This window comes from Zosterops lateralis (genome assembly GCF_965231275.1).
Source record: "Zosterops lateralis genome assembly, chromosome: 3".
Classification (NCBI taxonomy): Eukaryota; Metazoa; Chordata; class Aves; order Passeriformes; family Zosteropidae; genus Zosterops; species Zosterops lateralis.
In genome coordinates, this window is record NC_139764.1 from 62,601,098 (window position 1) to 62,615,768 (window position 14,671).

The following is a 14,671-nucleotide window of genomic DNA, read 5'->3' on the forward strand; positions in this document are numbered from 1 at the left end:
TCCTCCATTTTCATGAGGTACATAAGTGGCTGCTGCCCAAGGAATCGTGAAGGTTCATGTCTGTACCTGAATCTCAAGCCTCCTACAATAAGGGAATGAATGCCAAGTATTTTCAGGAGCATGATTTCCAAAACAAAACAAGTCTTTTCAGCAGAGAAAAAACTTTGGCTAAAATCTTTGTAAAAATCACAATGATTGAAACATCTTCACTGTCAGCAAACAACAAAGCAAAATCCAGATGAAATAAAAGAAATCTGTATTATTGGGCTTTGAATATTGTCCTGCAGGAGAGACATTAAGAAATCAACCAAAGACAGAAAAGATGATAGATATTTAATTTCCACAGTGAGATTAAACAATTTTCGTCATATACAAACATACCTACTTTACTTTAGATACACATGAACAGCTACAATATTCGGCATGAAAACGAATGGCCAAAGTGGCAACACCACAGAGAGTGGGAGAATTGAGATGATCTGCCATAATCAAATGGAGGTAAGGAGAGTCTGAAAGCAAACACTGATGTTTAAGTAGTTTGTAAAACCTTCTGGCAACAGGAGTAGGAGAAAATTTTATTTTATGTAATTTTTTTTTTTTCTCACACCCATCTACATATGTCTAATGAGAACAAAAATCTCAGGAGATAAATTACAGATAATTTCTGTAATCTAATATATACTTAATATCATTGCAGGGAGTGAACACACCTCTGTGTCAGAGAAAAAGATGCTGTTTTGGGAAATTAAGAAACAGGATTTTTATTTTGAAACAATGATTAGTTCCTGGTAGGTATATTAATTGGAACTGTCAAAGAAGATTAGTTAGGACGAGTACTATAACCAGAACAAGAGAGAAAACTGAAAACAAGAGATACATTCTTTAGTTCTCTTCCTGTTTGGATATGCAGAACATTGCTTTTGAAAGATGACAGTAGAAAGAACTGTATGCCATCCACATAATTATCTAGGTACAAGTGTGTTGCAAAGTCATGTCTGTGCTGCTAAAGTTGCTACCACACTTCAGAAGGGGTGACAGAGGGAAACTGGGAAGTCTGTTGATGGGATTCATGAACCCAAAAGTCCTTAGGTGTTAGGAATCATTGTGTTTTCCTTCTGCCTCTTGACTTTCCAGCAAGGCTTTGGATGATGACACTTCTCCACCCTCTGCTCCTGCATCTAAACAGAGACAGAATTAAACATTTATACCACACATATTTTCACAGCTTTTTAATGCAACCAAGTATTTGAATTCGCTGATCATCACTGTTTGCGACTGGCTCTTTACTGCCACAGTCACGGGTGCTTTAGAAAGAGAGATTAACTCAAGAGATAAAGAACTTTGAAAAGCATCTTCTAAAAGCTGATGCCTGTTGGTGTTGATTTGCCCACTTCTTGGACAGACTGATCAATGTGCATTTGGCTGTAAAAAATACATTCAAAATAACATTGTATTACTGTTATTTTTTTTTCTAGGTCATTTCCAAAATCAAATTAGAATATTGCATTCCTTTGAGCACTGTGTGGTTTCAGGTAGATAACATTACAGTTTATGGATATGCCAGTTATCTGTCTGACCTTCTTTGACAAGAAATACCTGCATGAATTTACCCTGTTTTCACAAGATGGTGGATTTTTTGTTACTCTGAGTTGGAAGTTCACTCAGAGCCTAGAGTCGAATGCTTACATGACTGATAGAAATAAAAGCTCTCCAGTGCCCCTGGTCATTATGTGTATTGTTCCATGCTGTTTCTTTTGAAAGTTTACTCACTGAGAAGCAGAAACTCCTCTTGCCTCGATTTCCTTGCAAACCACAATAATAATTTTCACATTACTTTCAAGCCTCACATGGTAGTAGCAGTGGTAACAGCATACTCAAATCTATGGCAGTCCATAGCTTTTGGGGACAAGGAGAGGTCTGCTCAGCACACCTGGCTGTACTGTCCTCCACTTCATATTCCTCCACAGTCATAATCTAAGGGGTACATTTTCTGACTTGCTATAAAATATCAAAAGCACCCAAAAGAATTATGTATCTTGGTCTCTACATATCACAGCAAATATATAATGCTGTACACAATTAATCAGCTAAAGCCCTTGGCAGAAACTGCTTGATGTTTTAAGTCTCCTCAGAGATTCAGAGGCTTTGGAGGTCTATAGCAATAAAGAACTGAGTTATTTGCCACCCTCCAGACTTATGTAGTACAGCACCGTTGTGGAAAGGGATACAGAGCGATCTCCTCTATTGGCTGTTTCTGTGCAGGCTGGACATCTAATATCAGTTGAGTCTTTCAGACAAGGTAGAGGAAAACAGTTTGTTAGAGGAAATCTAATCTCATACTTGGTGGCACTTAGGTGTGCAATAGGTACTAGTTAAGCTGCTGAGTGTTATCGGCAGAATGGTGCTCTAATGCAGGTTACCAAATGTGGAAGACCAGCACAGCTTCTTGCTCTCAAACTTCTTGCAGCTTCCTCTTCAACCTTGGCATCACCAGTGACACCACTCAACTATTTAACATGGTTCCAGACCACCTGAGGAAAGTCTCAGCACTCCAAAACTTACACACCACCAGAGGATGATCAGACATGGTACAGATGGTCTGCATTTCAGTGTTAGACTCCAAGATAAATAGCTGGTGCCAGAGTCTCTCCTGTTCACTTCACAAGAACATCAACTTCATGTGGCTTGCAGAGTACATGGACATTTGTGTCATACAGATATGGTCCTTGTGTGTTCATAAAAAAATAGAGCAACCAGAAAGCAAAAAATAGAGCAACCTTCGAAACCAGAAGGTATTAGCACATCCTGTTCCTGACTTTTCACTATGACAGTAGCTGACAGCATTTTAGAAAGAGGAAATGTATAATCCAATGAGCATTAGCTAAATTTGAAACAAGATGGAGAGAGTCCTCTTCACCATTTCCCATAATCTTCACTGAATCTGAATTTCAGAGTAGCAACAAAATAGGGCATACTTTATATAACCACGTTCCATCTTATCCACTTCTCTCATTTATCTAATTTCTTTGTTCTGAGCTGACTTTCCTTTTTTAATGACTTATTGTTAAAGTCAGAAATAGGCAAAAGAGATGCCTGTTAGAGCCCAGATGTTTCACAAATAAACTGTTTCCTTGTCACATTTGAACTTCAAAACTGTCTTTCCATTTTGAGGAATTCTCTGTTTGCTTATTGTCTCAGCAAAATTTTAACGTACAACACTATGAGGCTGAAATTCCCCTCTGATACTTGTGGAATTCCCATCCCCAGAAAGCACCCAAGCTGTCAGAGTAGACCTAACTGCATCCTGTATTCACTTCCTGTTATCACTACTGTAAACTGCTGATAACAGAAACTGCTGCCTTCCAACATACTCTGGTACAGCTATATGTCAATGACAAAAGCTAAGGACAATTCCATGCTCTTAATTGTTCTTCAAATACTGGCAGTGCTGGTCCTATATTTCTAAGAAACCATCAGTACATTTTACTAAACCTAAGATAGCTGTGTTCTATTTCTTCTTCTTAATGAATTGGATGGAGACCAGGAGAGGAGGACTGTTGTGTCATCTGGAGGGCTAGATACTTTATACCATGCTGTAACTTTTCTTATAAAAAGACTTGCACTCTTTCCTGTTTGTTTTGTAGGGACATAATTTTCATATTCATAGGGGAAAATGTCTTCTCAAGACAAAATAATGCCTTCTTCCAGGACCCATTCAGATTCTTATTTTCCTTGCTTCTCCTTGTTCAAGTCAGGTTATGGTCATTCAGCCCTTCTCACTCCTCCAGGAAATGTTCTTTCTACCTGCTTAACAGTCCTTTGATGGGCCTGTGTGGGCTTTAGATTACAGAACCCCAAACACATGACTATAAATTAAATCACCAAAATAACAACAATTTGAGATCAAATAAATCCTTCCCCCTGGCCTTTTACAGTACTTTAGGAGGCTGTACACCTAACATCCTGTAATTTCTTTGGGCAATGTAAAAGGAGGATATGCAGCCCAGGAGACCAGGAATCCCTTTAATGATCTACTTCAGTTCAGATTCATGGACTGTTCACACCTCAGCACAGGCTTGCCTTCCCTTTTGCACTCACACCATCACTGCTCCTGGATGTGGGACTATCTGTTGTGGTGAGACCACAACAGCAACAGTGATGGGCATGATAAGAAAAAGTTTTATGAAAAAAATTCTGATTTAGATTAAAAACAAGTAGGGACAGACCACACTCAGAGACAGTCTATATTTTTTTTTTCCTAAGGCATTAAAAATCAGATTTTTCTGAATCTGAAAATTCCCCTGAAGTCACTCTGAAAGTAAAAAGAACTCACAAAGCCAGTGTTGATTAGGCCTGCGCTATATCAACAAATCACCTCATCTAATTAAAGGACATGGCAAAATAGGGCATTGGTCTCAGATAGCGAAGTTGAAAGCCTACTAAACAGGAATAAAATACTATAAACACTACTCTTAATGTATATGGCTGAGTTAGGATAGCTGTCATTGTATTAACAGCACAGCTCTGCTGTCTTATGCAAAGTTATCTCAGCACAGTAGTGCACTGGAATTTATAGTTGAAGTGATGTGTTATGTGTTGGAAATACAACTGCATTTTCTTTCAAGGGAACTGGAATTCAGTTCCCAGCACTAAAGTGTTTTCCTAAGCTGCTAACACTGTATCTGTGAATGGATATGGATATGGGTTAATGTTGTCTCATCAGGAGGCACACGTGCTAACTGCTTTGGAAGGTTGAATTCAATCCTAAATTGATGAAAAGAATATTAGTATTGATATCAAAACTGCACAGTGGTGGAAGTCTGAAAAAAAAAAGCAAAGTGTATAACTGCATAAAAATGTCCTTTTCTGAATGGACAGCCATTACCTTCTGCAACAGAGAGCTCAGCCAGTTTGTGTGGCAGGTCTGAAGTCCCAGCACCAGCAGGAGAGCCCAGGATATCTGGTAAGGCGTTTCGGCGGCCTGCCCGTCCTGATGCTGCAAAATCTGTGACCACAGGCTCCACATCAGTCATTGCTGACTCCTTTCCTCATAGCAACATCTGCATATGGAACAAACAGAAGAAGACAACTGTAGCCTGAGGGATGCTAATCACCTTCTCAATAGTACAATAGCCAGAGGCTTTGCCCAATCGTTCTTTTGTTATTAAAGGCGATACATTTCAATACTAAGTGTTTAAGCTTTATTTCTGCCCCTGAAGAAGATAGGAGACTGTCTGTGCACGTCCTTACCGCGCATTTGCACATCAGACTGGCACAATGAACAGCTCTGCACTGACAAGAAGCCTGTGAATAGGGTCAGCAGCAGCCCTTTCTGCCAGCCATCTGTACGTCCTTTTACGATCTATTCCCTCTTTTTAAGCGGTTTTGCCATACAATCACTTCGGAGAACTAATGCTGTTGTCATATAGTCTGTGTGAAATAAAGCGTTTTCCTTATTATGAGTCTTCTTCATATTCTTATTTAAAATCTTGTTAGAACAAACTCATTTCACAAAGTTTCACTAAACTATATAAAAATGACCTCTCAAAACACCAACTGAAACTCTTTGTAGAACTTTTTTATCCTTCACATATCAAACCACTTGTTTTCCTCTGCTGCTTGTTAGCCTGGTTTAACCTTCACTTGAGCGTGTGACTTTTATCAAATAAATAACTGAATTCTGGAAATGATGGAACCAACCGTATTCTGCTCCTGTGATCCCTGTCTCAAAGCCCATTAAACTGAATTGGAAAACCGAGGACCACAGTGGGCTTTCGATCAGGGACAGAAACGTTTGTATGATCACACTCCGAGTCAACAGATGAAGTGTGAACACCTAGAGCACAAGGATACATGGCTGCAAGTGGCACACAGACAGAGTGTGGAAACTGCCCTTGGCAGTCACAGAAGGCTAGAACACAATCATTTACACAATAATGTGATCATTACCAGAGCAATTTATAATTAGGTATCCATTACTCAATTTAAAACAATAGTTATTTGCTCTATATGAATGAAGTTCTGTTTGCAGTGTGGGAGCAGGAATGTTGATTCTCTGTGTAAATACGGTCAGTGCTTTGTGTGGGAAGGGATACAGATGGTATAGGAGGCCAATCTGACAGAAGGCTGTCAGCTTTTGGTTGACAACTGGCTGTATTTAGACTAAGAACTGGATATGGAAAGTGTCAATCATGCTAGTGTTGTTCATATAAGAAGTGGAGCATCACAGTCCCCCTTTTAAAATTCTGCTAAGCTTGGGAAATATTATTACTTTCATTTCATGGATAGAAAAAATTATACAAATAGATATCAAACATGACTTGCTCTGACGGGCAGGAAGGAAGAGGCAGAACTTTGATTACTGATGTTGATCTGTCATTTCTACCACAAACATTTTCTTTTCTCCATCAAAGTGCTTTTTAGCTGTGTCAATCCAAAACCAAGAAGAAATATTCTTGATCTTCTTTGTATCTCTAAGTACCTTGTAATAGAAGAAATGAATTCTTCTTGGCAAGAAACAAAGGCACAAGTAGGACCACCAAGTCTGAAAGGTGACTTGAACATACAAATAAAGTGCTTGCTTTAACCAAGGGCAGTAAGTGAAAGACCTCATCTGGAGATTTAGCAGAAGGTTTCTGTTCTGCAGGAAAACAGGTCAAATCCAAATGAAACTTTTCCATTGGTGGCAAAATGTAGAAGCTATACATGGGCACTCAAGAATGACATTTTTCAGAAAATATAAAAGTCATGGAGTCATCAAGGTTGGAAGAGACTTTTAAGATGATCCAGTCCAATGATCAAACATGCACCAACATTCTCACATTTAGTATTGTACTATCAGAGGCTGAGATCAACACTTGGCATGAAATATGAAAATAAGGAGAACAAATCCATGTTTATACACCCTATCTCATGGCTTTTTGAGGAGTGTTCATATTTATTAAACTTTAGGTGTCCTAAATATTTTTCCTCATATGCTCACCACAACAAGTGAAGAGACTATAAATTACACTTCAGAACAGAAAATGCTTGGGCTCTTCTTTTGCTTATTAAAATTGTTAAAATTAGTCTCAATGCCAAAATATCAGCATGATTGCATTTCCTGCCCATTTCATTTCAGTCATTAATATGAAATGGAAACCATTGATATGGTGGAGCCAAAAATACTGTTGTGAGTAGATTGTTGTTCACGTAAGATCTACAGAATGACATTAACATCAAAACACACTTTATGGACTTCCTCCCACCCCCTTTTCTCTCTTGCATGGATGTTTTGGCCCCTAAATGGTTACGTTTTAAATGGAGAAAGTCTGGTCTACAACTCATGCCATATGAAGCTACTCACTTCTGCAGTGCAGTTTGCAGTACAGTTTGCGCTTCTGCACTTGTTTCAAAGCCCTCCTTTTCGTCTCCAGTGCATGTCCTTCTCCTCTGACATAATCTGCCTCCACTGCATAATACTAGACAACCCAAGAAGATGATGATGAAGGACACAGTCTTCAAGTAAGTGAATTTTGATTTATGCACTTGATTAAAAAAGTATGCAAATCTAGACAAATCTAGAACATCTGTCAGACAGAAAATCAGCTGATCATTATCCATCCATCTGGTGGCTATAATTTAAATATAGCTATCTAAAAATATACCATCCTTTATATACGTAACATTTACCATTAAGAGTTTTCACCTTTGTTTTTTCTACCTATACTGCACTAGCACAGCATGTTCTCTACGTGTATTTGAAAGATAAGAGACTACCCCAAGAGGGTAGTAATTGACATTACAAAATGTAAGTCCATTTATAGGTCCATATAAATTAAAATCTAAGCTCAACTCCCAACATATGAGACACATTATTCAAAGTAGCTTGCTGCTGTACTTGAGAGAAATACCATTTTGTTTGTTAATGTTCTAAGGGAGTTCATCAATTTCATTCTGAGGCTCTCTTTTATCGGTATTTTCTAAGGCCTACGAGTAAGGAGCCAGAGTTTCTTTGCTCTTCATCGGTTTCTACCTTTACATTTTTTAACACATTCATTGGAAAATATCTACTTCTCTGGCACCTCTTGCATCTGGTAAACACAGTATTATTCATTCCTCTTCACAGAGTAAACAATAATTACAATGTGCACAGCATCTATTTTTCTCAAATTCACTCCTCCTCCTCCTGCTGCCAACATCTCCTTCTGCTTCACTGAACCCATTTTGTTCTAGCCTTATCCAAGATAAAGATACTCACATGTTGCCAATGCCTGTGTGCAGTTGCTTCTCTGCGTTTCCAAATTACTGTTGTCATTTTTCTCCCGTGTCACTGCTCACCAGACTAATGGAGCACAGTTCCAAAAGACCAGATTTCCAAATCACAAAGTTCTGTACTTCCCCAGCTCCCTTTTTGCCATAGCAAAAGCCCAGTCCACCCAAAAGCATGAGGCAACTGGGTGGAAAGGAAGAGCTGGGCAGGGATGGAGGCTGTCTGCAGAGGGTCAATAGTAGGAAGGCAGGTGCATGTCCCAGAAGAGCTCACCTAGCAGTTTAGAGACTGAAGGCTATGACTGCCATCCCAGCTAGCACTCCATCACCAGGACTAACTTTGCAGCTTATTACTGGGCCAAAGTGTTAAAGAGGTTTTGGGAGTATTAGATTAAGCCTCTCATATAGGCCTCTGAAATGCCTGCAGGATCACCCAGAATGCACAACAGACAATTCAGGTGTGCATGGGAGAAGGAAATGCTCTGCTTGTAAAACTGTCTACAGCCAAAAAGCAAAACTCGATTAATGATCTATCAGATATTCAGGTAAGTATCCTCAGACAAAACAATGGCAGGTAAACTACCAGTGGCATTTTCTCTAAAAGACAGCTAGTTTGTTAATTTTTGAGTCTTCTTTTGCTGGCAGCATCGCCAACTCTTTGGGGGAAAATGAGTCACAGAATCTGGTGAGAATTTATTTAAACAAATGACAGGAAAAGAACAAGTAATTCTCCTGAAACAATTTCTGTTGAGAATGAAAGGAAATAATGCTTCAAGGTGTTTAGTTGTAGCAGGTGCCACAGTCCACATTCGATGTCAGTGTTATCTCTTCTTCACTCTTATTTGTTAGAAAACAGATAAATCACCACCTTAAGTATTTGTGAAAACTATTTTTGCTTCCAATCTTTCTGCTGTCTAACAGAGATAGAACACCAGATTTGTTCTGCTTGGAAGGAAAAAATATTCCTCAATAAATATCAAAAGCTTCCCAACATTGGCACTGTGGTAACTCCACTCCATGCAGGAGCCTGAAAGACCAAACTCCTTTCTATTCAGGCACTTTTGTCAAAAACTTATAAATAATCTCTGCCTGTACTATCAGAGAAAGCTACATTTCCCAAACACTGTTTATTCTGAATGCCCCTTAGTAGAAACAAACTGGAAAGCATGAACTCCTCTCACAGAAAGATGAAAAATTCAATGAGCCAAGTAGTACTTTCAGAGCCAGACTGACTGATTCTGTGTATTGAGGGTCTCTTACTGTAAGATGCATTTCAGCATCTTAATATGTTGAGAAAAAACTTTAGTCCTTCAAGTGGTGTTTAGTTTGTCTTTATTTACTTGTAATGAGTGCTCTCCATGCACCTCTACCCCAGAAGCCTGTAAGTTCAAAATTTTCTAAGTAAGGAGAACAGAAAACTTATTGAATGAAGTGCTTCCCACTGTGCAACTGAGATGAAAACCACGTCTTCTTGCTATGCAGTTGCCACGCTTTCACATCCACTTCTGATGCAGCTGCATCCTCATGTCTTTGTCTCCTCTTACCAAAGGTCTCAGAATAGGAGCATTCTCATTATACATGCTCACGTAATCCTTATGCTTTATCCTGAGGCATTTCTGGACCACAGAAAAGGAAAAAAAGACACCTAGAAACATCCATGCTTTTAAGGAAGACATCCTAGAGAGTATGATGATAACTAACAGCAATCCGGGCACTCACCTACATTTTGTGAGAAAAAATTATCTTATTTTTTTTTTTTTTTTTTTTTTTTTTTTTTTTTTTTTTTTTTTCTTTCACATCAGAAGCATTTGTTACACACAGGCAATCCTACTGCTGGGAAGCACACAGAAAGATAAGCAAGTTCTTTACCAATTCATCTTTACCATATGTATATCCAAACACAGGGGTTTTGATTTTGTTTGAGGCTTAGGAAAAAGAATCCCACATTTCTTAGCATGCAGAAGCAATACAGCTAACTATATGAATGTTAGAAGTGATTCACTAAGGAAAAAGAAGTAAATTTGTAACTTTTCAGGATTTTAATATACCACTAAACTAGAAACAAAGAGAACTTTTTATTATTTCACGTTAGAAAGATGATTTGGGTTTCCTGTACCAACAGAGTTGGTCTCTCTCAGAAAAAATGTTCTCAGAAAAATTAATGAATTTTTATTTTCCTAAGCAGGAAAACTAAATCATATCCCATCTCAGTAAATCTACACTGCAGAAGCACGTCCTTCTACATCTGTTTCAGTCTGTCTGTTACAGCCCATATAAGACGTGATATTTTTGGGATGATATTTGAAAGTTTGGTATATTGTATAACAGGTTTTTCCTTTTGGTTCTTTGCAGTGTACACACCTGTACAGACATTTTACACAAAGGTCTTGTGTGTTATTTCTGCTCTGGGTATATGACCTGCTCTACACTCTTGAACCAGAAGCAACATCCTTATCAATAATGTGTAAAAATAGCTTCCATACATGATCTTCTTAATACCAAAATGGTCAGATTGGGATACCATGATTGCACCATTCCTCCATTTCCCGGTCTCAGAAACACTGAATGAATACCCAAGATCTTGATCCTGTTGTTCAGAAGTCCATCATTTTAGGGCACAGAATCTGAAAAACTTGTCCAAAGCTGTGGGACTTTTTTTTTTCCTCAGAAGGAAACTTGGAAACTTTCAGTTGAATTTTCAATCACTTCCATAAAGCCAATATCATACTCATGGGAAAGACAAGAGGGGAGAAAAAAGCAACATAAGATTGATCTTGCTGTCTTTAAGCTTCTGGAGAATGCACAGATACCAATGGTGCAGTTCACCCTCTACAAACCCATAGAGAGTAGAAAGCTTGAGCATGATCTGTGTCTGACCCCTGAGTATGCACAGTGCTCTGATGCACAGGAGAACACATTACAGAACGAACAGCAGCTCTAAATAATGGCACAATTTTCTCTTTGTGAAAGAAAATAAGGGAGAGAGGAGAAGGGGTCATGATACTGACAACTGAATCAGAAGTTATCTGCAGTGAGTAATAAATGAAGTGACATTAGCTGAAGGCAGTCAGTACCAGGCAACCAACCACGTCACTTTCCAAATGTCTGTGAGTGACCAAGAGCAATGACAGATATAAATGTTAGTTGACTTCATGGGAAACACAGTTCAATTCTAACTCATCGGCCATGCTGGAAAGAAATCAAACACATCCCCTACTATGGAATAAGAAATGAAGCTCAGTGGTAACAAATCAACTGACCAACCTAATTCTTCCTATTGCATTTTGTCCATTCATCCCTACAGAGTTTTCATTTTCTGTTGCAAATGCACATGCCACTTTCTGAGTTCAGCCACACAGTACAAACCTGCTAAATCCTTTCTTAGAATCTGCATCTGGCCTGAAATTCAAGAGAATTTTGCCCACTTTCAGGAATATATATGAGGAGTAATTTCAGAATTAGAAATCATTTTTACAGCCAATCTTGCCTTGCGGAGTCCCTGCAACTGCAACATTGCAGTTCAATTTTATTTCTGTTCTTTTGCACTGTCAAAGGCACACAAGGAAATGAGTATCCTCCAACCTCTCCAATCTCCTTTCTCCTCAGCTGTTCAACTAGGAATTCCTTAGGGAAGCATCAAAGAAGTTTTTCCCTCTGCTTTGATATCTGCTGCCCCCACATCCCACAAACACTTCCTGTAACACAGACAAGTCATCCACATAAGCCAGCATATGTACGTCAATCTATATTCTTCATTAGAAGCAGCAAGGGATTTGCTTCTTTACTTGCCAGCTCTGTGGAAAAAAACTATTCTGACAAAACCACTGGGAAAACTGAGACAAGCTAAGAGCTTGAGGCATACTGGAGTCCACTTACACAATGCACTCCAGGAAAGGAATCAGCCCAGAGAAATGTAAAATGCCTTTGTGAGAGGATGAATTTACAATATAGCAGAAATACGAAAATGGAACAATCCCATGCATGTAACTGACGTGGCAGTGTACCCAAAGTCTCTCACTGGGGAAGGCCCCAATCTCCTTGAGATCTTACTGACATGAATGAGGAATGTTTCCATCTGGCTTACAGTGAATCTGAGTGTACCTGTATGTACAGTACGTTCCCAGGAAGAGAAGTCCTTGTAGAAGCACTTACAGAAGAGGAGTCGTGGACTAAGAGGAATTTCCTGGTAGCAACATGTGGGCACAAAGGGTTGAGAGCTGAGAGTACAAGGCTGACAGAAAAGTAAAAACCACCGGGAGCTGTAAATGTGCTTCTGTGTAAAGAGAGATTACCTGAGGGTCTGTGAGAGACAAAGAAATTACACAGGAAGCTAAAGGGACATGGGTAAAAATGGGAGCTCTGGAACGTTAGTGAGAAAGAGCAACAAAACCAGTATTGAGGAGTTTCTTTGGAAGGCAAGAAAGATGGGAGGAAGAGGCTTGTTCAGTTCTGGGGAACACTGCAGGAAACCAGCTCTGGTGCAGCATGAGCAGAGAGATGGGCATGATGGAGACACTACGCTTAAGCAGCAAACTAGCTAGGAAACAGGTTTGTTGGTTTGGTTTGTTTAACTTAAAAAAATTGTTAACTATACCAAGGATCTTTCTTCTCAAGGTTTTTTTAGGGAGATAGATTATTGTGTTTATATGACATGTGCTACAACACCTTGGCCACCAAATATGTTGTATTTGTGACAACCTTTACAGACTGATATTGTTTGAAGCCCTCAAAAGAACAAGCAGCTCCAATAAGAGCTTCTGCAAAGAATTGCATTTTCTTTGCCCTGCAGGCAGCACCCTTCCTGGAAGAAAAGTACCTGTGTGCTTCATACCTTCAGAGTGTCCACTTTACCTAGAAGTGGGTTTGGTGAAAATTTCCATTATGAAACTGGTGAGGGACAGAAGCTTATGCCTCTTTCCATTCAGTTAAGTGGTAACAGTCTAGCAGCAATCGTGAATAGCTGCAGGCACCTTGCTAAGTTCCTAAGCCTTCAAAACATGGGACTGAGATAATTTCCATTAAAAAGCAAGGACAAACTCTTAGAAATACTTTTTAAATTTAGCTATGCAAATAAAAGCTGAAATTTTATATTATCTTTGTCACAGCCAAGTATCATTCTGTAATTATATATAAAGCCAGATTAATTTTCTTTTGTTTGTATGATTCTTCCTTCTTCAAATCTACAACCTGTATTTTTTCAGCCTGGATCAGACCAGGAGACCATCCCATACTTTCATGGACTTCTTCCCTGCTCATTTCAGTTTCACCGGACTGATGTGGAAATAGCCAGTTTTGCAGTCACAGCCCTGAGCATTTCTTCACCTGAGAATAGGAGAGGATAATTTCTGTCTTATATAGTTTGTGTCTGATGAATATTTTGGAAAAGTTTAAGTCCAGCCAAATCCAAGCACCATTCTTCTCCCTGAGTAAAACTTTCCAATTTAAGTTTTTTATTTCTGCATTCTGGCTCCATAGTGCAAGCACACACCAGGGGAGTCACGATTTTCAGAACAAGAATTACTCATAGCAGTCTGTTCTAAAAAAAAACCCCAAAACCAAAAACAAAACAACAAAACAACAAATGAAAAAGCCAAAACCAAACAAGCAAAAGAAACCACAACAAAAATCCCAACACAAATCAAACCAACAAAAATTAAATGAAATTTAGAATTAAATTGCTTCTTACTCATAGAGGACTAGAAACAGCATTTAAAACAAAATAAGCTTAAATCTATTCTTTATTGAGTAGTAAAACCACTAACATACTAATAAAGGCTAATTTTATTTTCTTTACCATGGAAAGCTGCAAGAAAGCCTGCTTGTCTTTATCATGAGTGTCCCTGTAAATCTAACACTCCCAAGTTTTTTTCTTATTCTGCTGGCTTCCTTAAGCACCAGCCTGACTGGTAAAGCAGATGACAACTTCAGCTATTTCAGCAGTGCTTATTGTTGATGGGAGCATCTCTCCCATCCTCTTCAGCAAATACCAGTCTGAGAGCCCCTCAGATATCTTGCAAACATCACCCCAACACTTCTCTCAAACACGGTTCTTGGGGTCTCAGCAGTCTTTGCTTTTGCCATGAAGCTCTGAATAACTATTTCCCCCGTAATTATTCATGTCCTTCTCACTTCTGTTGTGTCTCACGCTCCACAAATGATCTGGGCTTCCTGAACTATTCTTCTGGCTCATCCAAGAATACTCCTGGAAATCCATTCCAAAATATCTCACTTGGCATTCTTTGCTAAATAGGATGGTAGAAAGAAAATCATATTTGCTCAATTCCATAAATGTTTGAATAGTTAATAAAATAATATTTTATTAACTCCATTCAAGGGTAGTAAAAGTTCTTTGATTTTGCTTATATAAGTGAACTATTGCAAGATAATTCTATAAAGCTATCTCTGCTGGTCTACCCAAAGG

The 14,671-nt window shown here is 38.8% G+C and overlaps 1 protein-coding gene across 8 annotated transcripts in view; it reads right to left on the reverse strand.

Moving 5' to 3' along the window:
• Window positions 1-349: 349 nt before the first annotated feature.
• The window catches only part of PKIB (cAMP-dependent protein kinase inhibitor beta), a 53,567-nt gene continuing 39,245 nt past the window's right edge, over window positions 350-14,671 (reverse strand). For all 8 annotated transcript variants that reach the window (XM_083858503.1, XM_083858504.1, XM_083858505.1 and 5 more), the window contains exons 2-3: window positions 4,886-5,060; window positions 350-1,178 (exon numbers count right to left, since the gene is read on the reverse strand). In XM_083858503.1, the coding sequence (XP_083714629.1) occupies window positions 1,093-1,178; window positions 4,886-5,033 (234 nt within the window). In that variant the 5' untranslated portion in view covers window positions 5,034-5,060 and the 3' untranslated portion in view covers window positions 350-1,092. The remainder of the gene's footprint in view (window positions 1,179-4,885; window positions 5,061-14,671) is intronic.